This window comes from Aulonocara sp. 'chitande type north' Nkhata Bay, linkage group LG1 (genome assembly GCF_057382095.1).
Source record: "Aulonocara sp. 'chitande type north' Nkhata Bay isolate Kocher_YH1m ecotype deep benthic linkage group LG1, A_spYH_male_GT1.1, whole genome shotgun sequence".
In the NCBI taxonomy this organism is placed as follows: Eukaryota; Metazoa; Chordata; class Actinopteri; order Cichliformes; family Cichlidae; genus Aulonocara; species Aulonocara sp. 'chitande type north' Nkhata Bay.
The window spans coordinates 34630896-34657501 of NC_141344.1; the positions used below are offsets into that span (position 1 = coordinate 34630896).

Sequence of the window (26606 nt, forward strand, 5' to 3'; positions counted from 1 at the left end):
TCCTCTGTGAGGACTGAGAAATTCAAATTTTCAAATCAGGGCCTGCACAGTTTCCCAGCCAATCAAATAAGTGTCCTGAGGCATTCAAATTTGCATATTGGGGCCTTCGTGGCTTCTAAGCCAGCCAATCATATCTGAGGGCTGAGGAATTCAAATCCACAAATCAGGGCCTGCACGGCTTCCCAGCCAGCCAATCACATATGTGGTCTCAGGCATTCATATTTGCATATTGGGGAATTCGTGGCTTCTAAGTCAACAAGTCATCCATGTCATATATCTCTAAAAATTCATATTTTAATATTAAATTGTCAACACTTGAAGATTCCCCCATCTCTTCTGAACAAAACGGTGTAAGAATGACCGTTCTAGCCCCTACGGTTAGGAAATTACGGTCATTTGTTTGAGGGGAGTCGTCACTATGAGAAATAGACTGCAAAAATCCTGTGTCTCTCTGTGCTGCTGCGTGTGTAAACAGATGCACCTGTTTTGGTGGGGAAAAGTGCACAGCCTCTCTGATTGGTGGATTCAAATTCACCAGCTCCCAGGCTGACCTAGAAACTTACTTCTCTCTCCCTGTGTGTGTGTGTGTGTGTGTGTGTGTGTGTGTGTGTGTGTGTGTGTGTGTGTGTGTGTCTGTGTGTGACAGGGAGAGAGAGAGAGAGAGAGAGAGAGAGAGAGAGAGAGAGAGAGAGAAAGCCTTTTAATGGGATGATCTCATTGTAAGATTCAAATTCAATATATTTAGACTGGGTGACTGAATTTGATCTTGTGTGTGTGTCTCTCTGTGCATGTGTGTTTCCTTATGTGTAGATATTTGTGATTGTGTGGCTGTTATAGATTTTTTTGCTGATTTTTTTCATTTAACAAGTATAGTTGAGGGACCTTCAGCACGTTCAGCATTTTTTCAGCTGTCCATTTTGCTTTTCCAATTTTTCTGTTTAAGTTATTACTATTGTGCTAAATCAGACTATTTCTGCTATTTTATAAGATTTGTGCTTAATTTACTATTTCTGCTTTTTATAGGATTTCTGCTTAATATAGTATTTCTGCTAAATGTAGTATTTATGCTTAATCATACTATTTCTATACATTTCTTCTCTTCTGAACAAAACGGTGTAAGAATTAAGAATGACCGTTCAAGCCCTTACCGTTAGGAAATTATGGTCATTTGTTTGAGGGGAATCCTTACTGGATAAGGTTTATTTATATATATATATATATATATATATATATATATATATATATATATTGTCTTTAAAACATCTTTGCAGACTGTCCTGGACTGGTTGTCTTTTTTGTTTGTTTTTTTAGGTCTGGTGAACTCTGTCACCAGCTATTTGGTGTTGGTGTTCAGGAGAAGAGCCTTCTAATAATATTTATTTAACTTATAGAATTAAAGTTCTGCTAGTTTTTAGCAAATAGATATTGTATAAAATATTTAAAAATCACCTACATTTTTTATGTTTACAATGCCCATTGTGTGTAATACTGGAATTTCCTATGACCCGTGAACGCCTCATCTTTTACCTGACTGCCGGACATCCGCCTTTCTGCACACTTCGTTGAGTCCGCTCTGGGTGAGTGCTGCTGCTCTGCTTGTCCTCTCCTCTTCTAAATGTCTATACTCTGTTTACGCGATGTAACAAGTTCTTGTTAGTGATTTATAAAGCCAGCCGAGGTATAACTCATGTTAAAGTAACACAATGGTTGCTTTTTAGTGATAAGTTGTCATTTTTGTATGTAAAAGCAGTGTTTGATGAGCTAAAGCTAACAACCCAATGCTAACGACTAGCGTTCTTATGAGCCCAGTGTGAAATGAAGATTTGACGGTAAACCACGGTTATTGTGTTGTTTTATTAATTACATTTGGTGTGTTCGTGTTTGTCAGTCTGTTACATAAGGTGCAGTTAGTTCTCTTCACAAATCAGTTGGTTAAAACAGCCTCATTCTTTATGCTGTAAAGTTTTTAACGAACCACCATCTTAGATTCAGTGTCAGCTGTCGGCAAGATCAAAGGAGCCATTTTACCGCCTCTGACCGAACACGGGAGAAAAAGAGTCACGTGTGTGCAGGTCTTGTGGGTTAATTAAGACAAAGGAGGGGGGGAGAAACTGAGGATTAAACATAGGCTATGTCCCCACATACACGGGTATTTTTGAAAACGGAGATTTTCCGTTTCTGTTTTAAAAAACAATCCCGTCCACACATAAATGCAGAAATGAAGGAGAACGCTGCTAGGAACATGCCAAAGCAGCAGGTGGCGCTATATTCCTAACCATGTAGAAATGTTGGCCAATCAGAAGTCTAGAAGCCTCGGTGGGAAATGGTAAACAAAGATGGGGCATAGAAGCAGAACCGAGTCATATCTGTGGGGGGACAGTAACTGTGTGCGCATATGTAAGCATTTAAACACTGCAGAGAGAACAATTAACAGTAACCGTATTGTAGAAATGCATTTCACCGAAACAATAACGTTGCGCACAGTGTGACGTCAAAAAAGGCGCTGCGTTTTCTCCGTTTCCCTGTCCACGCATAAATGCAAAAACGGAGTTTTTGAAAATATTCTGGCAAGCGTTTTTAGTTTTTCAGTGACCGAAAACGCCGTTTAAGTGTGGACGAAAGGTGCAAACGCATAGAAAAATCTCCATTTTCAAAAGTACGTGTGGACATAGCCCAAGAATAATAAGAACTCCTAATATGTAGACTTTAATTTTTAAGAACTGTTTAACAAAGGCTTGTTTGTGCCAACCTAAATCTGCAGCACAGTTTAAATTCTCACTTTGTGGGAAATTAATGAAATAAACAACAGCCCACCTTCACATAAATAAAATATGGCAGTATATTATTATTAGTATGGTACATAGATATTTATTTTAAAACTAGAGCATATTTACTATGATACTATGTGCAGTTGGTAATATTTTAGGAAGTAGAATTTGAATGCAGACCACCTCAAATATTAAAGCCTTAAAAATATGTCGTGCAGTTTTTCATGTATGAGTGTTTTGCAATCTTAAATGAGATGTAGACCAAAGAAAACAGAGGAGAGTTGTTGTTTGTATTCCAGCTGTAGTAAACAAAGAAGTTTAGTGAATCTTTTTGACAACAGAGAGTGATGCAGTATTGATGCTGATTTGAGTTTTCTGATCCTGTATTTTTGTTCTTTGTCTTTTGTTACACAGAGTGAACTAGAAGCTTGGTTTTGCCTTTGCTGGTAAGTAAACAGTGATTGTAACTGAAGCAATATGAAATTGGGATTGTGTAACATTTTTAGCAATTTACATACAATAGTTTGGCTTTTTGTGATATCTTGCCATTTGCTCATGGGCAAAAACACATTTAGGATTTATAAGCAGTAAAGCCCCCCCCCCCCACTAGATCTCTGAGTGTCCCTAAAAATGTCCCTGAAGTTTAATAGGCCATTTATGTCTAATTTTAAAGGCTTATCAAAGCATTTCTGTAGTAATTATTGTTTTTATTACACATGTTAAGGCCATTTGAGACTCTGCAATTAAATTTTGCCCTCTTTAGACTAAAGTGAGTTCATTTTGTCTGAGGTACAGTGCTGGGAAAAGTCTTTCTTCCTTGCAGATTTATTTTGTTCATGCTTTTTTGTCACATGTTTCAAATCATCTAACAGGGATGATATGAATAAATACAAAAAAGCATTTTAAAGTGATGATTTCACGTATGAAGCAGAGAAAACCAAACCAGAGCTATCTGTTCTAATGTGAGAACATGCTGGTCTCTAATACCCAGCTGTGGAAGCCCTGATACGAAGAACTACCATCAAGCATTTATAGTATCAAGTATTATTTGTGATTGTTGCATGCTTTGAAACTGTGATGTTATCATTTGATCAAGTGTGCAGTGCGAGCAAATCCTTGCTTGTGGTATCTGATGTGTTATGTAATAGCACCAAAGTATTAGAGCTTTACGTTAATGAGGAATTTCTGTGGCTTATTGCAGATTGATAAAACGACACATCACCTTAATAAAGACAGAAATCTTTAATAAGGTGCAGAAAGAGAAGATGGGGTGTTTATAGTAAAGCTGTTGTAAACAAAGAATTTAACAGATTTTTTTTTTCACTACAGATTGTGATGCAGTATTGACTCTGATGCTGATTTTAGTTGTCTGATTCTGTATTTTTGTTCTTTTGTTACAGAGTGAAACAGAACTTTGGTTTTGCCTTTGCTGGTAAGTAAGCAGCAATTGTAACTGCAGTAATATGACATTGTCACTGTGTAACATGTTTAGCAACTTACCTAACGTAGTTTGGTTTTTGTGACATTACCATTTATTGATGGGCAAAATCAAATGGTCAGAATTTATACCTTGTAGCAGCAAAGGCCCCACACATGACCTCTGACTGTCCCTGAAGTTTAACAGGCCATTTGTGTCTGATTTTTATGTTTGAACACAAACAACTGTTTTTATACAGTTGTTTGTGTTCTCCGTTTGTTTGTGGATTTACGTAGCAGAGCACCACAGTTGTTGATTTATATCTTCACTCATATTCTGCTTATGTATTACATTAAAGTCAGACCACTATAGAAGTATTTTTGCCTGAGTGAACAGAAGTGGTAGGTTAAACATTTAAGCAATAATAAAAAACTCAGAGGACCAGAGTTGTGAGTAGGCAATGTTGTGTATGTTAAAGCCTGTGTGTAATTTATATACAATAAGTTTAAATCAGTTTCTTAATAATTTGCTTGATACAATGTGTTTAAAATTTTATATAAAAGGGAAATATTGAAAAATACAAAAAGATTCCTGCCAACAGGTACAATGGAAGGACTCTTTATTATAATTTTTGTAATTGCAAAAATGGTGTACCACTGTTGTTACTATAACATGTCAGAATTTACATGTATTTTAGGATTTACATATTCAGACCAGAACTAAAACCTAATGAGGTTTTCCGTTGATTCTAACAGTTGTGGTTTTTTCACACTTTATTAAGCACTGACTTGTGATAGAAAATGATGGAGCTAAAAAGCCATAATCTGTACCAACAAATATTGGTGCCTCTTTTTTGCACTTCTGTAGTATGCATGCCTTTATTACACATGTTATCACCATGTGAGACTCTGTAACTGAAGTTTGTCCTCTTTAGACTACAGTGAGTTCATAAAGGCTTGAAGAAATTGAGGATTTTACTAGTTATTTCATGTCACAGTAAATTGGATTGTGTGCGAAGAGGTTCAACAGTGTAAGTCATTAAACAGTGATCTGATGTGTTGTTTCCTTTCTCTAGGATACTGATCTGATCGTCGCAAGTCTGGTAAGTAAAGGTTTTGTCTGCGGTACAGTGCTGAGAAAGGTCTTTCTTCCTTGCAGATTTATTTTGTTTATGCTTTTTTCACATGTTTCAAATCATCTAACAAGGATGACCTGGATAAATACAAAAAGCAGTTTTAAAGTGATGATTTCATTTTTGAACCAGAACAACCTGGTCTAATGTAAAAACATGTTGGTCTGTAATACCCAGCTGTGGATGCCCTGATAGCAACAATTACCATCAAGCATTTACAGTAACTGGTAATGACTGGTTTACATCACTGGTTGATTTTGGTCCACTATAATTTCAGAATTGTCATAATTAGATCCAAACAGGACAGGCAAAAAAAGAAAAGAAAAAAGTCTTAATTAAGGCCCAATATAGGGTTTTCAAGTCATGCCAAGTATCTTAATTTCATTAAAGTCCAGACTGATTAGTTTACACCATGTGTTTTGTTTCATTCATTCAATTGGACTTGCTTGTGTGCTTCAGATCCTAAGTGTGATTAAACTTAAGCCCAGGACCTGATGAGTTGATGTAGGTCCTGAAGTAGTAAAGGAACTCTGGGACATCACAGTAACAGCACCATGTTTGACTTTAATGCTGGTGTTTTTCTCTCACTATAGATGATTCAGTTTAGTGCAGTTAGTCAGCACAGCTCTTGGTTATCATCGAGATATTATTAGGCAACTTGTTTTTGCATGTTCAGCTACAACATCTGGGAGGGTTTCTGTTTTCTGAGGTCTCCAGATCCTTAGTAGTCTCTTTGTAAACCTTTACAGAACTATATGTGTTTGTTTCACATTAGAGCAGCTCACGACTAGCAGTTTAGGGACAATTAAATATTCACATAGGACAGGGGTCTCAAACTCCACTCTTCAAGTGCCGGTGTCCTGAAGCTTTTCCACGTGTCCCTGTTACAAAACACCTGAATAACATTTGTAGGTCATTAGTGAGAGTATAGAATTTGACTGTGTGCTGAAGTGGCATCCCCTAAGACTACTCAAATGTAAGTAATTTAAGTGTTTGGAAAAATGTACTTCTAAAAGTACTTTCATTGCATCATGTTCATTCACTCATGAGCTGCTATAACATGAATCAAATTCCTGAATTACCACCTCAGCATGCAGTCACGTTCTGTAGAGTTTTGCTAATGACCTACTAATGTTATTCAGGTGTGTTGCAACAGGGACACATAGAAAAGTTTCTGGACACCAGGCCTTAAGGACCAGAGTTTGAGACCACTGGTGGTAGGGCATTGTGGATTTCAAAAGCTTCTTCCCTTAAATCACTGCCTAAAAACTGCTTTTTGTAATTTGTCATAATGACTTGCAAAGTATAGGTGGGATGAAAACATAAACATAAGACATTTTATAGTGGCCTGATATTTTTATCAAGGCTGTTTTTTGAAAATAATCCTGGCCTAATTTACAAAAGATGAACTGTCTGAAAGTCATGTTTGTTTGTTTGTTTAAGAAATGTGGGAATGTCCAGCAAAGATCTTACATGCAACAGCTCAGATACAGCACTCACTTCTGTTCTTTTTATCATGAAATGATCTACAAAGAAATGATCATCATACTAAATTTTGCTAATTAGGCCTTTATATCAGCTATGATAAGTTTATTATAGATTTAGTGTAGTGCTTATTGCTGTGTATCAAACATGCCCCAAATGTGACTGAAATATGTAGAAACTGCTGTGTAGAAACTAGCTGTCTCCAAATTTCTCATTTTGCCAAAATTCATACAGAGTGACCTGAAACTGTGCTGTAACCTCAGTGTGTTGGTTTTGTTGGACCATTTAATATTTACAGTAAGTTACTGTAGCAGCACGTCTTGGTTTGAGTTTATAGACTTAGTTTATTGTTTTAATAGAATGTAAAAATGTCCTTATAACAGTTCCACCATCATTTGTTAAACATTGTCATTCTGTTCAGTCCAATAATTTACTGTAGAAGTCTTTAGTATTCAAAGCCCTACATGTACTGTATTTTTGAGATTATAAGGCATAATGTCAATAAACAAGCCTGTTTTTAAGGCAGATTAAGCCAAACAAACAGTCAGATAAGTCAAACTTTATTCAAGTCATTCACAAACAACTCTCAACACTGTTCAGTTGTAACACATAAAATACAGAACAATACACTCACTTTTTCAGTTCATTCCTCATCCACAAATCCATCAAACTCTTCATGGGTTGATCAGTTTGAAATCTGCTTCTTAAGCATGTCTCTTAGCACGTGCCAGGTCCTTGTACACACACCATAATGTTATGTTGAAGCACCGTACGAATTACTCTGCGAGGGTCCTGACTATGGTAGCCATAATGCCCTGACAATACATCAAGCAGCGCAGCTTTGTAGCTTACGAAGTCTTACTAAAATATTTGACAGAATTTTGAGCGCTGTGTACCACAGAAATCCCGTTTGAGGTCAGTAAGCATAACCAGAATCGATACGCTAGGCACATTGTATGTTTTTGAGATAATGACAGGATTTTAGGTGTGCCATATAGTCTGAAGAATATGGTAAATCCAAGCATGTTGGAAATATGACTAATTCCATGCCTTTTGTGTCTTACAGGTGACCTGCTGCAGAAGATCCTCTCTCTCTCTCTCTATCATTATAAGCAATTCTGTCTATCCTATCACTCTCCCAACTCTATCTAATTTGAAAGCCATTCTATCTTGTATCCCTCTATCCCTACTGCTCTATCTAATTTGAAAGCCATTCTATCTTGTATCCCTCTATCCCTACTGCTCTATCTAATTTGAAAGCCATTCTATCTTGTATCCCTCTATCCCTACTGCTCTATCTAATTTGAAAGCCATTCTATCTTGTATCCCTCTATCTCTACTGCTCTATCTAATTTGAGAATCCAAGTTTTGAGAATCCTTTCAGAATCCAATTTTCAGAAATCCAAGTTACCAGAACTTGATCTATCTGTTACAGAATTCTGAGAGATCTCTGCTCTCACTGCTCTTTCTTTCCTGTCATTAAGCTCTCTCACATTCAGTCATTTTGCTTTAAATTACAAGTTGAATATACAGTAGTAGAATTACAGTACAGTAGAACTTATAGTAGAAACTACTTACACAGCCCTACATTTGTCATTTTAATTTTGCATTAGACTTTAGTTTGGACTGCTAGTTTGGCTTACTTTGATCAATTGTATAAAATATCACCTTTTTATAAGTTTATTTGTAATAAGATAATCTGGTTATTTTGTAATACATACATTCAGATAAATAATAAATTAGATCCAGTCTGTTAGTCTGTTTCATTGGCTATAACATTTGACTGCAAGTTTATAGTATTATTATTTAAGGACAAACCCATTTTGTCACTCAGTGTAAGTATTCAGTCAGTATTGTCATCGAGAAGTGCCTGAGGACCCAGACTTCCTGTTTCCTGACTGCTGCAGAACATCCAGCTGAAGAAACCCCGTTTCTAAAAGAGGTACAATAAAACGGACCAAATTGTTTCCAGAGAACTTTGAATTTCCTTTATTTTGAGTTTGGAGTACAAATCAGCTTTTTAACATCTATTCATATATTCATAAAAACATTTTATAGTATAATAGTACATTTCTCAGATTTAACAGTAACTTAAGGAGTTATAAGTTTTTCTGTGTTTCAAGGTTCAGTTTTGTTTATATTTGTGTATAACCACATATAAGCTCCAGATTGTACTTCAGCAAAATGCCAAGAAAAAGTCAAAGGTCGCAGTCCCAGAAGCTTAGATGGCAAAAGCAGAAAGAACAGGTGAATGTTTCTCAGAGCAGTGAGCAGGTAAAGGTGTGTGTTTCAGCTTTTCCCAGCACAGAAGTGCAGAGCAGTGTTCAGACAGCCACAGTGTCTTATGCAGATGTGGTAAAGAGAAGTGTTCCCTCAGTGTCTGTCCCAGAGCCTGGAGTTATGCAGGTAATCCAGACTAAACCCCAGCTAACTGTACAAACACAGCATGATGGAGAGACAGCCACAGTGTCTTATGCAGATGTGGTAAAAAGAAGTGTTCCCTCAGTGTCTGTCCCAGAGCCTGAAGTTATGCAGGTAATCCAGACTAAACCCCAGCTAACTGTACAAACACAGCATGATGGAGAGACAGCCACAGTGTCTTATGCAGATGTGGTAAAAAGAAGTGTTCCCTCAGTGTCTGTCCCAGAGCCTGAAGTTATGCAGGTAATCCAGACTAAACCCCAGCTAACTGTACAAACACAGCATGATGGACAAGCTCCAGTACAGTCTCATGTACAGGTTACAAACAGTGAAAGTCCACGAGTGAGTAGCGTCTGTGCTTCCCGAAGCCAGGCCGCTCCTAGGTATGGAAAGTACCGGAATCAGCAATGCATGGCTAACAGTTTGGTTTTCCTGTCATTCTTACAGGAGGATGAATTTATTACCAGAGCAGATCTAAACTGTGTGTTGGACAAAGGCCATGCCGTCTATTCAGATGCCAGACTGAGGTTTGTGAACAGTGTGTTTCTAGCCTGCGATGAACTTCCCTCAGTTGTTACCAGCCGCACACACGAGTATCAAGTCGACATGTCTCAGTTTGCTCATTACGGCACATTTGATGGTACAGATCACTTTCCGAGCCTTGAACAGGGATTACAGTGTTTGGCTTCAGACGTTCGCTATGCTTTGCTAGTCATGGGAGGAACAGTCATCGCTGTTAGCAGGCTGACTTCAGGTGAATATGCATATTTTGACCCTCACCCACGTAAGTCTACTGGTATGCCATTGTCGCTAAGTGTAAGTGGTGGAACTGCAGTTATGTTGAAATTCACACGTCTTAATGACATGATTGACAGGATCAAACGTTTGTACAGAATGTTCAGCATCGCACCAAGCTGCACTTATGAACTACAGCCCATCGAGTTTCACAGTGAAAACGCTGCTGACCAAAGAGATGCTAATCAAACCACCGAATACAGACAAACAGCTACAACTGTTACAGCACCAGCTTTAAATGAAGCCGTTCATGAAATAAACTCCCAAAGATCTACTGACCAGACACAGAAGACTGTGAGAGACACTTTAACGACTGAAGTGACATCATCCAGAGTGGATTATTCAAATGAGACAGCTGCTACTGAAAACAACCATCTTCCTTCTGAGTATTTAGAAAAAGAAACATCTGCATCTTCTGTAAGAGACACTCAGGTAACATCAGATTCTGTTCCTCAGAATGATTCAAACAGTGCCTCCAGTTCAACTAAGATAACAGAGGAACTCTCAGATAAACTGCTGAAATATAGTAAACATGAAAGGCAAAAAATGAGGAGAAGATTATTGACCCAACAAAAGCTACCACAGAGAAAGGAAAATCAGAAGACGAAAGAAAGGCAGATGTACAGGTTTGATGAAAGCTTCAAGACAAAGAAAAAAAACTCAACTAAGAAGTGTAATGATCCTGATCACAGACAGAAAAAGAGCATGTACAAAAATGAACTGTATAAATTAAATGCTACCTATAAGGAGAAACAGAGAGAACATTTTAGAAAGATGTATAGAGAAAGTGCTAAAATTAGAGAGAGAAAAAGAGAATGTGTCATAAGGACATATAAAGACAATCCCCTATTCAGAGAAAAGCAGAAGGAACGTGTAACAAGAACATATAGAGAGTCTCCCCTATTCAGAGAAAAGCAGAAGGAACGTGTAACAAGAACATATAGAGAGTCTCCCATATTCAGAGAAAAGCAGAAGGAACGTGTAACAAGAACATATAGAGAGTCTCCCATATTCAGAGATAAGCAGAAAGAGCGTATAAGAAGAATATACAGAACTTGTGCTGAATTCAGAGAAAAACATAAAGCTTACATGAGGTCATATGTATATAACCTATATAAAGAAAGTGAAGAATTTAAAAAGAAAAAACTATCTTACATGACTAAGCGTTATGGAGAAGAGAGACGATTTCAGCAACAACACAAGGACAATATGAGAGAACGAATGAGAGTAAAATATTGGAATGGTTTTTCTTTCAGACAGATGCATAATATCAGATGTGCAATGAATATAAAACGGAAATATCGCCAGATGCATCGACCAGCTGAGACTTTACAGTGTCATCCAGAGAACACTTTAATGAATGAGGCCATATCTCGTTTCAGATCAAACATTAAGTCAGCACCATCTTATGTTTGTACTGTTTGTCTAAAAGCTTCTTTTCCTAATCAGGTGAAAATCTGCAAAAGACAAAATTACTCAAAACACCAGACTGTAGCTCATCAGTGTCTAACTGGTAAATATGTTCATGTGTGTGATGAAGCATGTCATGATCACTGCAGCTTTCCTGTTGAGAGAAAAAAAGAGTATATCTGTCACACATGTCACAGTTCCCTCAAAAGTGGATGCATGCCCAGGCTTGCTGCTGTTAATGGTTTAGAACTGCAGGATATTCCAGCTGAACTTTGTGATCTCAACATTCTGGAGAGACATCTGATTGCCAAATGCATACCATTTGCTAAGATTATTCCTCTTCCAAAGGGGAGACAGAGACTTATACGTGGTAATGTGGTGTGTGTACCATCTGAGGTCCAACAAACAGTTGACAGTTTACCGAGGATCAGAAGCCAATCACAGATCATGAGGATAAAGCTGAAAAGACGACTGTGCTACAAAGGCCATCAGCTGTTCCAGACTGTCACCTGGTCTAAACTCATTCAAGCTCTGCGTAAACTGAAACAAATTCATCCACAGTACACAGATATTGTTATCAGAGATGATGCATTGCTTTGTGATCCAACGTTACCTGATGATGACAGCAGTGATGAAGCCAGCATGGCAAGTGATGATTATAATGAAGCAGATTTAATGGAAATTGACAACTATGAAAAAGATGCCCTTTTGTGCGAAAGTGAGTCTCAAAGTGACCAAGATATTAATATGCAATCCTGTGATGAACAACCAGAGGAACAAAATCCAGATGAACCAGAAAGTGATTTGAACAATGGAGGTTTTGCTCTAGAAAGTTGTCTGCAGCCTGTAGACATTTCAGAAGAGATTCTCTGTTTCACTGATAACACATATTGTGTGGCTCCTGCAGAAAGAAACAATCCTGTTAGCTTCTTCAGAACTCCTCATTTGGAAGCCATGGCATTTCCTGTGCAGTTTCCTACTGGTCAGAATACACTGGATGAAAAGAGACGTCTCAAGCTCACACCAAGTGCTTACTTCAAGTCAAGGCTTTTCAACATTGATGCAAGATTTGCTAAAGACACAAATTACTTGTTTTTCTCACAGTTTGTCACTGAAATACATTTGGCTAATTCCAGCATGACAATACAGCTAAGGAAAGGTAAAACTATGACCAAAGATGGACGCAAAATCACATCAGGAATGTTACAAAGTAAGACAGAAGTAGAGAAGCTGGTAAGAAATAAAGATGCAATCAGATTTATGCAGCCACTCAGAGGAACTCCAGCTTACTGGCAGAAAACTACCAGAGATCTATTCAGCATGGTTCGCCAAATAGGAACACCTCAGTTCTTTGTCACTTTCTCTGCTGCTGAGATGAGATGGCCTGAAGTGATTCAAGCAATAAAGAGACAGCAAGGTGAAGAGGTTGATTTTGAAGCCCTGGACTGGTCAGAAAAGTGTGAAATTCTAAGATCAAATCCAGTAACCACCATGCGAATGTTTGATAAACGTGTTGAGGCTTTGTTCAGAGATTTGCTTTTTTCTCCTGCACAGCCCCTTGGTGAGATCATTGATTACTTTTACAGAGTTGAGTTCCAGCACAGAGGTAGTCCACATATACACATGTTGCTGTGGATTCGAGAAAAGGTAGAAGCAGATGTGGATGATGACCAAACTGTCTGTGACTTTGTGGACAGATACATCTCAGCTCAACTCCCTGATCCAGAAAAACAACCTGAACTGCACAAAAAAGTCACTGAGCTACAAAAGCACAGCAAAAACCACACAAAGACATGCTTTAAGAGTGTGAACTCTGGTTGTAGATTTGGGTTTCCCAAACCACCAGCCACAAGAACAATGATTGTGAGACAGGATGAGGATTCAGACACTGAAGCTGCAAAAGCCAAACTCAGACCTTTGTTGAACCTGCTGAAGGAACCTGAAGCTGCTTCCCTCACCATAGAGCAGATTCTGTCACGATGCAACTTAACAATGAATGAGTATGAACAATGCCTCCAAGACATAAACAAGAAAACAGCTCTGATTCTGAAACGTGACCCAAATGAGTGTTGGATCAACAATTACAACCCAGACCTGCTTGAAGCCTGGAACTCTAATTTAGATGTCTCATTCATTTTGAATGCCTATTCATGTATAGAATACCTCTGTAAATATATAACAAAGAAAGAATCTGGCCTCTCTGAATACCTGAAGACAGTTATTGACAACTCTGATAAGAACACCGTCAATGAATGTGATGAAATGAGAGCTGTGATGCAAGCTTACTCAAAAAAGAGAGAAATCAGCGCACAGGAGTGTGTGACTCGAGTCTGTGGCCTAAAAATGAAAAAATGTTCCCGCAGTGTTGTATTTGTACCAACAGATGATAACCCAGTAAAAATGAGTCGGCCCATGAGCTTCCTGGAAAGCACAACACACGACAGTTGTAATATTTGGATGACAAGTTTGAGTGATAAATACAAATGCAGACCTGAGACCCCAGAATATGAGGAAATGTCACTGGCTGATTTTGCTGCCTTGTGCAGGTTGGTGAGTGGTCCAAATGAAGGAAAAGATGTGCTTCCTCTTCTAAACCAGCTTGGATTTGTACAAAGGCGAAAGAATGATAAACCAGCTATAATCAGATATTACCACTGTTCACAGGAAAAAGATCCTGAGCAATATTATGGTCGACTGTTGAGACTTTACCTTCCACACAGATCAGAGCAGGAACTGAAACCACAAGGGTTCCAAACCTATCAGTCCTTCTACAACTCAGGTTTTGTACGACTTCCATGTTCAGACCACAGTGAGTCTGTGAAAAGGGTTGTGAAAAGAAATAAAGACAAGTATGAGAAGAACTCTGAGGATATTGAGAGTGCACTGGAAGAGTTTGAACAAAATAGGGATGTTGTGATCGATGAATGGTGTAATCTGGCTCCTGAATCTGAAGTTGTGAGGCTGCAATGCGATGAGAATCTTCCTGAGAGACATTCTGATGATGAGAACGAACAGGAGAATGTTCCCGACTACAGTCGTCAGTCTGATGCTGTAACAAAGATCAGAGCCGTCAGAGAACAACCTGCAGTAGATCCAGCCGTGGTACGTGTAATGTATCAGAATCTGAACCAGAAGCAGGCCTGCGTGTTCTATACTATAAGAGACTGGTGTATTCAGCGAGTTTGTGGTTTGAACCCAGATCCATTTTTCTTCTATATCAACGGTGGTGCAGGAACTGGAAAGTCACATCTGATTAAGTGTATTCATTCTGAAGCATCAAAGATCCTGAGCAGACTGCCTGCTAATGCAGAAGAAGCTGACATATCAAATCCAACTGTTTTACTGACTTCATTTACCGGTACAGCAGCTTTTTCTATCAGTGGCTCTACGTTACATTCTCTACTGAAACTACCCAGGAGTCTGAAACCACCCATTCAAGGACTTGGTAACCAACTGGATGAAGTCAGATCTGAGCTGATGAATGCTGAAATTATTGTTATTGATGAAATTTCAATGGTTTCAAAACCCCTTTTTGCTTATGTGGATGCAAGACTGAAACAAATCAAAGGCACTCAGAGACCTTTTGGTGGAATGTCAGTTTTAGCTGTTGGAGATTTTTACCAGCTGCCACCAGTGCGACAGTCTAAACCTCTCTGTGTTTACGATCCAGAACAGATTGACCTATGGCAGGAGCATTTTCAGATGATCACTCTAACCGAGATCATGCGTCAGAAAGATGATGTGGCCTTTGCAGAGATGCTGAACAGGATTAGAGTCAAAGAAAAGACAGATGAGCTTTCTCAGTGCGACAGAGATTTGTTGTCACAGGCTGTGACTGCACCAGAAGAATGTCCAACTGAGGTCTTACACATTTATGCCACCAACAAGAATGTGGAATCCCACAACACAGATACCCTGAAGAAGCTTCATTCAAACATCATAATCATCAATGCAGACGATTTCCAGAAGGATAAATGTACAGGCAGAATGGAACGAAGAGACAAACCATTTACAGGTGGGAGAAATGATTTACCTGACACTCTGAATGTTGCTGAAGGAGCTCGAGTCATGCTGACCAGAAACTTGGACACACTAAACGGTTTAGTCAACGGTGCTTTTGGTATACTGGTAAAGGTGGTGAGATCTGAAAATGATGGACACATAATTAAACTGGGGCTCAGGATGGACAACCGGCAGCCTATGAGACACAACCGCAGTGCTAATGCAGCTTCTGATGATCTGGTTTACATTGAGAGAGCAGAGGAGAGTCTGAAGTTTAAAGGAGCAGTACGCAGACAGTTTCCTGTAAAGCTAGCATTCGCTTGCACAATTCACAAAACTCAGGGTCTTACAACACAGACAGCTGTAGTTTCAATGAAGAACATTTTTGAACCAGGTATGGCTTACGTTGCTCTCAGCAGGGTGACGTCTCTCAGTGGACTCTATTTGCAGGACTTGGATGAGAAAAAGATTTACGCCAATCCCGAGGTAACTGCAGCGCTCCAAACCATGAGACAAGCCAGTGTTGAAGAAATGATGCCTCTTCTTCAGGTCAGAGAAACAGCCAGCAGACTTGACACTCTTACACTGATCCATCACAATACGGAGGGTTTGCCATCTCACATCAGTGACATCAAGAGTCATCATGAAATGTGTTTAGCAGATGTTTTGTGTCTCACTGAGTCTCACCTTCAAGGCTCCTTTGTTGCAGACAGTCTTCATTTGGACGGCTACACCATGTTCAAACGCAACAGACATGTGTCCTACACAAACTTTCCTCACATGGCCAGCAGAAGTGGTGGGGGAGTTGTTGTGTATTTGAGGAATCATTTTCAGGTTCAGGTAAAACAGTATCTGCATAATGTCACTGATCTTGAGTTTTTAGTGTTGAAGGTTCAGGCTCCATTCCCTGCACTCATTGCTGTTGTGTACAGACCCCCTGACTACAGTTTGACACCATTCATGCAAAACCTGGTAAGTCTTTTAGATTCACTTGAAATAATGGACTGTCACCCAATCATTGTGTGTGGAGATTTTAATGAGAACCAGTTGCAGAGTGGAAGAAAACAGATTCTGGAGCAGTTTCAGTCGAGAGGGTATTCACAGCTGATCACTTCTGCCACTACAGACAAGAACACCCTGCTTGACCTCATTTTTATTTCTCAGCCACAGAAATGTCTGTATTCAGGTGTTCTGAGATCATATTACAGTTACCACAACCCTGTCTTTTGTGTCCTGTCCTCGAGCCAATCATGAAGTCGTCTGGTGAGTTTTGAAACAATTACAGATCATGTTTGTTACAGAGTTTACTGATTGTAGAGCATGAAAAAGATTTTTCATTGAAAAAAGGGTCTTCCCTACTCTGTCTGTCAGAAGACCCTTTCTTATTGCAATGTTATTAATCATTTCACCAAATCATTGCTGAACTTCATGCAGAGCAGAGAACATCTGCTATCATGCACCTCTGATCTGAAATGTGCTGCAACATTTATTAAACCAACATCATTTCTTTTATTCTCATGTTTTAAATGACTAAATCTTTTTACTGTGACGTATGTAGCTCAACAAACGAGATCTTCCCCTCCAAGGGCTTGAAAATATGAAATAGTAAATAAATAAATCCCACATAAATGCAGGTATTTATTATGGCTCACATGAATAAATACAGACAATTATATTTTCTTGATTATAGTAGCTTTTGTAGAATCAAAAGTTTTTGTGATGAATGAGGTTTTGCTTATCATGTTTTACAGGTAAAAAATGTCAAAAGTTATAAACTATCTTTAGGCTACCAGAGATGTCTATAATGATACATTATGTAGAGAAAAACATTAGTACAGCTTACAGAATATGTATAAAAACTGATTTAGAAGTAAATGGATAGTTTTCTGAAAGTTCCCGACTACAGTTTAACACCACCCACCCAGATCAGCCCCCAAGTGTCTATGTAATGCTGGTATGGTGTGTGAGTTTGACTTGGCCTTTATCCGGGTGGGTTTGGGTTTGGGTGGATAAAGGCCAAGTCAGAATTCTCTGAGCAGCTGGAAAAAGCTGCTAATAAACAAAGACATCAAAAAGTGTGGGCTTTAGGTGTAGCCCCCGCTTTCTGATGCACTAATTAGACTTAGTAACCGACACCCCATACCAGCATTACATAGACACTTGGGGGCTGAGCTGGGTGGGTGGTGTTATAAGCACGTGTTTTGTTAGATATATTTTTTCAGACACCATCTTCATGAACTGCTGAGCCAAACCTGATCCATCAGTGCTGGACTGCACAGATAACTACATGCCACAAGGAGACTGCTGTGTTATGAATTGCCATACCAGTGTGTCTTCAATGGAGAAGATGACACACCCATCACCTGACCTCCTGCCTGATCTGGAGACCATCATCATGCTACCACACTACACACCTCTGAGACCATCAATGATGACTCATACTGAGGAAACTGTATTTCCTGTCAGAGATGCTCAGTGATCCTCAGAGCAGAGAGAGGTATCATTCTTTATCTTTGATAAAAAAAAATGTCAGTGTTTTTAATTCAATTAATTAATTAAAATCCTGTTTATTGCATAAATAATTCCACACTCAAATGATTATACTTGTTGACACTTTTTGAGTTTTAATTCACATTATGGATTACAAATCTATGCTTTTTCTACTCTGTCTCTCTGTGCAGGTATTGCTTGTCTTCTGAGTTCTTCCGTGTCCCAACTGAGGCCTTCAAACCTCATTGCAGAGCTCATGTCTTTCCTCACCATCATGTGAGTGTGAGATTGCTCTGGATTCTGGTTATGTGGCCTGCAGCACCTATAAGGTATTTCAATATTGTTCATTGTATAACTTATTTGTAGTTTTTAGGGTTTCTACAGACAAAAAAAATGTTCCTTTTTCTGTATTTTTTAGAACAAGCTCGTCCAGTGTGCCTGCATTCCAGCTTCTTAGACTCTACGCAAGTGGACAGAGTATCAGTGTTTGGCCACTCTTACAGACACTGACTTCTGTCAATTCACTTCTACTGATCGGGCACCTCACTCCAGGAAGACAGAGGGCTGCAAGCCTGTCATCATTTCCAGTGTGGCTTTGTATTCTTGGGGTAGCATCAGATTTTTCCCACAAATATTCAAAGGTAACACTTGTTTTAAGCTTAGTTATTAAATCAAAAGTCTTCCCTTGTGTCATGTCTGTGAAGGTTCTCATGATGTCCTTTGATGTAGTCTCTCTCTTCACTTGCATACCCACTACAGAGGCAGTGGAGACTGTCAGAAAACGACTGCAAGAAGACAGCTCCTTGGAAGACAGGACCAACTTCACACCCGATCAGATGTGCACACTGTTAGACCTCTGCCTCACCACTACATATTTCAAATACAACGAGGGTTTCTACAGACAAAAACATGGCTGTGCCATGGGTTCCCCTGTGTCACCTGTTGTAGCCAACCTTTACATGGAGGAAGTGGAAAGGAAGGCTCTTGGCTCTTTCAAAGGAAGAGTACCCAGCCACTGGTACAGATATGTAGATGACACCTGGGTCAAAATCAAAAGGCAAAAAGTGGAATCCTTCACTGCGCACATCAACGCTGTGGATAAAAACATCAAGTTCACCAGGGAAGACACAAAGGACGACTGTTTGCTTTTCCTGGACTGCGCTGTGCACATTGAAGAGAACGGCAAACTCAACATCGAAGTTTACCGGAAGCCCACACACACGGACCAGTACCTCCTCTTTGACTCCCATCACCCTCTGGAACACAAACTTGGAGTAATTAGGACACACATTTTTTAGAATAAGCTCGTCCAGTGTGCCTGCATTCCAGCTTCACAGAAAAGAACATCAGACACCAGCGAGGGAGGATAAGAAAGACAGACACAACAACATTGTCATCCCCTATGTAGCCAGTGTATCAGAAAAACTCAGGAGAGTTTTCTCCAAATACGACATCCCAGTGTACTTCAGACCCAGTAACACACTCAGACAGAAACTGGTTCACCCGAAAGACAAAACTCCTAAACACAAACTTAACAATGTGGTGTACGCTGTACAGTGCAGCGAGGAATGCCCAGACTTCTACATCGGAGAGACCAAACAGCCACTTCACAAGCACATGGCACAACATAGAAGAGCCACCTCCACGGGACAAGACTCAGCAGTTCATCTGCATCTAAAGGACAAAGGTCAGTCTTTGAGGATGCCAATGTTCACATTTTGGACAGATGGAGGAGTGAAAGAAGCCATTTACGTCCACTGTGAGCGACCATCTTTAAACAGAGGCGGTAGTTTACGACACCAACTGTCTGCCATCTATAATCCAGTTTTGAGTTCCCTCCCCAGACACCGTAACGTCCACTCACATCCTGGGAGTGGGCGTGGGTGATTTCCTGACCTCGGGAAATCACATGATAGGGTGGGGCCAGGTTTCACAATGAGCTCACCCGAAACCCTGGCTGATTGGGACCCACACCCACTTTCACACCTTGGCTCATGTGATTAGGTAGAGGATCATCAGGGGGTTCTTTGTCCCTCTTTGGGGGGAAACTCCCACTGGGTTTAAATCTGGGACTCTCCACCATTGACCCTTAGAACTGAAGAAGCTTCTCGGATGAGAGGTGAAACGTCTTCAAGGAACTCAAAGAAGTCCAGACGCTTTTCTTTCCAAGCTCCTTAGACTTCACTTGTGTTAATTACATTTTATTTGTTGTTGTTTTCTTTTAGATTTATATGCAGTGATTGGATGTGGTGGAGCTTTGTTAACCGTGTGGAAAACATCTGTTTGTGATGATATTTACAATGAGGCTTTAAGGTGACAGTTTCCATGTAATTTCAATCCTCTTACTAAGCAAAAACATGTTTGCAATTAACATATTTTTTCAGTTTTGTCTTTTGGATTTATGGTTAACATTCCTCTGTGACAGCAAATACTAAACTGGTCCAAGTAACCAGCATATCATTGGTCAAAGGCAAAAAGGACCACATGTCACACTAGCAATGAATTTTTGACTGTGTTTGTGTTAGTATAGAGTAGGTCTAACAGTGGTTTTCCACATCTGCTCTAATATATATAGATAATGGGTCAGACATATAAAGTCATTTTGAAAAGTTCATAAAGGTCATTTATATGTGTTCCTCTTTATCATTTTATATCAGGTCACACAGCTGACTTGAGTTTTGATCAGAGTAGAACCATAACATTCATGCTAATGGTTCTACTGTTTACAGTTACTTTATGATGGATTTCACCCTGGTCACAGCACTATGTGAAAAGCTGTTAGAGGTAAAGTTAAGCCAATTAATACATCATCATAAGTCACTCTCTAACGCAGGGCAGTGATTATTATTCACTGTAATTTATTCCACAACAATGTTCTTTATTTGATTCTTTAAATATGCACATCGATTGTTTAGCTCTGTGACTCTCCACACCTGAAATATATCACAATGTGGACTTCATTTCGACAGTATTTTGTAGATTGGTACCATATTTATCATCGAATCATCTTGTGCACTTATTAACTAAATGTTGTTTGTTTGTTTTTTTTGTTTGTTTGTTTGGGGGTTTTTTGTTGCCATTTTTACCTTTCACCAACTGTGTAAATTCTGCAATTTTACCTTGGTTTTGTTTCACATCAGTTTATCTGCTGGCTGGTATTCCTGTCTTCCTTCTCTCACCCCAACCGGTCGCAGCAGATGGCCGCCCCTCCCTGAGCCTGGTTCTGCTGGAGGTTTCTTCCTGTTAAAAGGGAGTTTTTCCTTCCCACTGTCGCCAAAGTGCTTGCTCATAGGGGGTCATATGTCATATGATTGTTGGGTTTTTCTCTGTATCTATGAAGCGCCTTAAGGCGACTTTTGTTGTGATTTGTTGCTATATAAATTGAATTGAATTGGTTTTCTTTCTTTTCTAATGTTTCTGGTCATTTTTCACAGTTAAACAAGTAACTTTGAGGTTACGTCATCGTTTTCAGCTGTTATCTGTATACATTTTTTTCCTAATAATTACATTTCTGCAAAATTATAGCAGTTCTGGTAAGTTGTAATATTTCTGCCAAGTTATTAATTTTTTAATAAATTATTACATTTCTGCTAAGTTGTAGCTTCTGGTAAACTACAACATTTCTGCTGAATTGTTATGTTTCTTCTAAGTTATTGCATTTCTGCTAAGTTATTACATTTTTGCTAACTTGATGTTCTTCTGCAAAGTTATTAAAATTTCAACAACTTTTTAAACACTGACTTTGATTTCTTCAGCTTCTTCAGCTATTTTCAACTATTTTCAGCAGACAGCTTCAGCTTTACAGTTTCCTCTAAGTGATTGCAGTTCTGCTAAGTTATTCCATTTTAGCAAAGTTCCTTTGCTTCTGCAAAGTTTTTACAATTTCTGCAACTTTTCAGCTTTTTCAGCTACTTTTTGCATACAGCTTCAGCTTTAAGCATCCACACTGCATTTTCGCAGGAAATGCAAATTTTTCTAGTTATTATTATTATTCTAGTTGCTTCCGTACACTTTTCGCCGTTAAACTACTTCCACAATTTTCAGCCGATTTTCACCGTTCAAATTTTAAACTATTCAGCTATTTTTGCTAATTCCTGCTATGATTTTTGCTATTTTTAACTATTATACTTTTTAAAATATTCCACTTTTTTCCTTTAATTTGTCCCATTGAAATGAATGGGAAACTTCAGCAATTCTGCTAAAATTTGCTTGTTTTTGAAACTTAACTACTTCCTCATATTTTCACCTAGAACAACCATTCAAACTTTAAAATGTTCACAAATTATTGGGCTATTCAGGTATGATTCAGCTTTTTCAAATCTTTTACTGTTTTACTTTTATGCCTCTTAAAGTTTTGAGTTGCAAAATTGTGATTTTTCACAAAATACATGTGTTGTTATGGTTGCTATGCTCTTGGCTTCCAGTGTGCCACTGAAGGTTTTGCAATTTTCACTTCATGTCCGAACAACTTCCTGCTACTTGCTCAATTTTCACTCAACTTCCACAAATTATACATCAAAACGTAGGTATTTTTGCTGGCTTTCAGAAAATGTCACCATCATTGTTGTGGGATTTATAGAATTTTTGCAAATCTCCTCAGACTAACACAAGGTCAGAAAACTCTCCATATAAAGTGAATGGAGAGCTTGTTCAAAATCACCGCTGGATTTCTGTAATGAGAGGCATATTCGAATCGTCATATCTCCTTAACGAAGCAAAGTTAAGACATGAGGCTTGTCCCCGAATATCTTCAGACACCCCTGACGCTCACAATTCAAGAATTTCTTTCTCACCTATTACCGTTCTGAAATGAGTTGGACTTGTTTGAGGGTAGGAAATTCGTCCTTCGCTCAGATTTCTTCAGATTTCAAACTGTGGAAATGAACCACTTTTTTCTCTCGTCATAACTTTTTGTTGGATTTCCACAGAGACCTGAAAATTTCCATGATTGTTCACCAAAGCCTGCTGTCTCTTACGGTGAAAGAATGATATCGATACTCCAAATAGATTTCAAGTTACAAAGCATTGTTTGAGGGCAAGTCAAGGCAGTTTTTGCTTCGCTCTACTCAGTTATGGTGCATTACAAGTCAAATATCTTTAATAATTCATATTTTAATGATAAATTGTAAACACTGGAAGATTCCCCCATGTCTTCTGAACAAAACGGTGTAAGAATGACCGTTCTAGCCCCTACGGTTAGGAAATTATGGTCATTTGTTTGAGGGGAGTCGTCACTATGAGAAATAGACTGCAATAATCCTGTGCCTCTCTCTGCTGCATGTGTAAAAAGATGCACCTTTTTTGGCGGGAAAACGTAAACAGCCACTCTGATTGGTGGATTTAAATTCGGCAGCTCTCTCCCTCTGTGTCTGTCTGTGTGTGTGTGTGTGTGTGTGTGTGTGTGTTTAGTGGGAGAGAGAGAACCCTACCCTTATTTGGCAGCATGTCATTGTAGGATTTAAATTGAATATAGTTAGACTGATTGACTGGATTAGAGCCTGTGTTTGTGTGTCCCTCTCTGCATTTCTGTTTCAATATGCCTCCATATTTGTAATTTTGTAAGTTATTGCTATTCTGCTAAATCATAGTATTTCTGGTACTTTTCGGTACTTGTGCTAAATACAGTATTTCTGCTAAATTATAGTATTTCTGCTTTATTATACTATTTGTGCTAAAATATAGTATTTCTACTAAATGTAGTATTTCTGCTTTTTATACTATTTGTGCTAAATTATAATATTTCTGCTTTTTATACTATTTGTGCTAAATTATAATATTTCTGCTTTTTATACTATTTGTGCTAAAACATAGTATTTCTACTAAATGTAGTATTTATGCTTAATCATACTATTTCTGCTTTTTATAGGATTTGTGCCTAATATAGTATTTCTGCTTTTTATAGGATTTCTACTAAATGTAGTATTTATGCTAAATTATAGTATTTCTGCTTTTTATAGGATTTGTGCTTAATATAGTATTTCTGCTAAATTATAGTATTTCTGCTTTTTATAGTATTTGTGCTAAAACATAGTATTTCTACTAAATGTAGTATTTATGCTTAATCATAGTATTTCTATATATTTCTGCCAGGTCCCCAGGCAGCCAATCCTCTGTGAGGACTGAGAAATTCAAATTTTCAAATCAGGGCCTGCACGGCTTCCCAGCCAATCATATATGTGTCCTGAGGCATTCAAATTTGCATATTGGGGCCTTCATGGCTTCTAAGCCAGCCAATCATATCTGAGGGCTGAGGAATTCAAATCCACAAATCAGGGCCTGCACAGCTTCCCAGCCAGCCAATCATGTATGTGGGCTCCAGGTATTCAAATTTGCATATTGGGGAATTCGTGGCTTCTAAGTCAACAAGTCATCCATGTCATATATCTCTAAAAATTCATATTTTAATGATAAATTGTCAACACTTGAAGATTCCCCCATCTCTTCTGAACAAAACGGTGTAAGAATGACCGCTCTAGCCCCTATGGTTAGGAAATTATGGTCATTCGTTTGAGGGGAATCCTCACTATGTGAAATAAACTGAAAGAAGCAGGTCTATGTCTCTGTGCTGCGTGTGTAAAAAGATGCACCTGTTTTGGCGGGAAAACGTAAACAGCCTCTCTGATTGGTGGATTCAAATTCAGCAGCTCCCAGGCTGACCTAGAAACTTAGTCCTCTCTCCCTGTGTGTGTGTGTGTGTGTGTGTGTGTGTGTGTGTGTGTGTGTGTGTGTGTTTAGTGGGAGAGAGAGGACCCTGCCCTTATTTGACAGCATGTCATTGTAGGATTTAAATTGAACATAGTTAGACTGGTTGAGTGGATTAGAGCCTGTGTTTGTGTGTCCCTCTGTGCATTTGTGTTTCAATAAGTTATTACTATTCTGCTAAATCATAGTATTTCTGGTACTTTTCGGTACTTGTGCTAAATACAGTATTTCTGCTAAATCATACTATTACTGCTTTTCATAGGATTTATGCCTAATATAGTATTTCTGCTAAATTATAGTATTTCTGCTTTTTATAGGATTTGTGCCTAACATAGTATTTCTGCTAAATTATAGTATTTCTGCTTTTTATAGGATTTGTGCCTAACATAGTATTTCTGCTAAATTATAGTATTTCTGCTTTTTATACTATTTGTTCTAAATTATAGTATTTCTGCTTTTTATAGGATTTGTGCTTAATATAGTATTTCTGCTAAATTATAGTTTTTCTTCTTTTTATAATATTTGTGCTAAAACATAGTATTTCTACTAAATGTAGTATTTATGCTTAATAATAGTATTTCTATATATTTCTGCCAGGTCCCCAGGCAGCCAATCCTCTGTGAGGACTGAGAAATTCAAATTTTCAAATCAGGGCCTGCACAGTTTCCCAGCCAATCAAATAAGTGTCCTGAGGCATTCAAATTTGCATATTGGGGCCTTCGTGGCTTCTAAGCCAGCCAATCATATCTGAGGGCTGAGGAATTCAAATCCACAAATCAGGGCCTGCACGGCTTCCCAGCCAGCCAATCACATATGTGGTCTCAGGCATTCATATTTGCATATTGGGGAATTCGTGGCTTCTAAGTCAACAAGTCATCCATGTCATATATCTCTAAAAATTCATATTTTAATATTAAATTGTCAACACTTGAAGATTCCCCCATCTCTTCTGAACAAAACGGTGTAAGAATGACCGTTCTAGCCCCTACGGTTAGGAAATTACGGTCATTTGTTTGAGGGGAGTCGTCACTATGAGAAATAGACTGCAAAAATCCTGTGTCTCTCTGTGCTGCTGCGTGTGTAAACAGATGCACCTGTTTTGGTGGGGAAAAGTGCACAGCCTCTCTGATTGGTGGATTCAAATTCACCAGCTCCCAGGCTGACCTAGAAACTTACTTCTCTCTCCCTGTGTGTGTGTGTGTGTGTGTGTGTGTGTGTGTGTGTGTGTGTGTGTGTGTGTGTGTGTCTGTGTGTGACAGGGAGAGAGAGAGAGAGAGAGAGAGAGAGAGAGAGAGAGAGAGAGAGAAAGCCTTTTAATGGGATGATCTCATTGTAAGATTCAAATTCAATATATTTAGACTGGGTGACTGAATTTGATCTTGTGTGTGTGTCTCTCTGTGCATGTGTGTTTCCTTATGTGTAGATATTTGTGATTGTGTGGCTGTTATAGATTTTTTTGCTGATTTTTTTCATTTAACAAGTATAGTTGAGGGACCTTCAGCACGTTCAGCATTTTTTCAGCTGTCCATTTTGCTTTTCCAATTTTTCTGTTTAAGTTATTACTATTGTGCTAAATCAGACTATTTCTGCTATTTTATAAGATTTGTGCTTAATTTACTATTTCTGCTTTTTATAGGATTTCTGCTTAATATAGTATTTCTGCTAAATGTAGTATTTATGCTTAATCATACTATTTCTATACATTTCTTCTCTTCTGAACAAAACGGTGTAAGAATTAAGAATGACCGTTCAAGCCCTTACCGTTAGGAAATTATGGTCATTTGTTTGAGGGGAATCCTTACTGGATAAGGTTTATTTATATATATATATATATATATATATATATATATATATATATATATTGTCTTTAAAACATCTTTGCAGACTGTCCTGGACTGGTTGTCTTTTTTGTTTGTTTTTTTAGGTCTGGTGAACTCTGTCACCAGCTATTTGGTGTTGGTGTTCAGGAGAAGAGCCTTCTAAT

General features: G+C 38.5%; 1 protein-coding gene across 3 annotated transcripts; it reads left to right on the forward strand.

Moving 5' to 3' along the window:
• Nucleotides 1-1371: 1371 nt before the first annotated feature.
• LOC147339430 (uncharacterized) lies at nt 1372-21654 on the forward strand. 3 transcript variants are annotated; one of them, XM_086294423.1, is made up of 11 exons: nt 1372-1577; nt 3183-3214; nt 4169-4200; nt 5261-5287; nt 7869-8744; nt 9671-9750; nt 9870-9977; nt 10099-17927; nt 18112-18249; nt 18339-18561; nt 18680-21654. In XM_086294423.1, exon 8 carries the CDS (start codon nt 10118-10120, stop codon nt 16682-16684), a length of 6567 nt encoding a protein of 2188 aa, XP_086150549.1. In that variant the 5' UTR covers nt 1372-1577; nt 3183-3214; nt 4169-4200; nt 5261-5287; nt 7869-8744; nt 9671-9750; nt 9870-9977; nt 10099-10117; the 3' UTR covers nt 16685-17927; nt 18112-18249; nt 18339-18561; nt 18680-21654. The 3 variants fall into 3 exon arrangements, with proteins under 3 accessions (XP_086150549.1, XP_086150547.1, XP_086150546.1); XM_086294421.1 differs by lacking the exon at nt 1372-1577 and adding an exon at nt 2343-2397 and having other exon boundaries at nt 7869-9750; XM_086294420.1 differs by lacking the exons at nt 1372-1577; nt 3183-3214; nt 4169-4200; ... (2 more) ...; nt 9671-9750; nt 9870-9977 and having other exon boundaries at nt 9990-17927.
• Nucleotides 21655-26606: the final 4952 nt, after the last annotated feature.

Excerpts from the sequence above, each read along its gene's own strand:
- LOC147339430 (XM_086294420.1), top strand. The coding sequence starts at position 10,022 with ATGCCATTGTCGCTAAGTGTAAGTGGTGGAACTGCAGTTATGTTGAAA.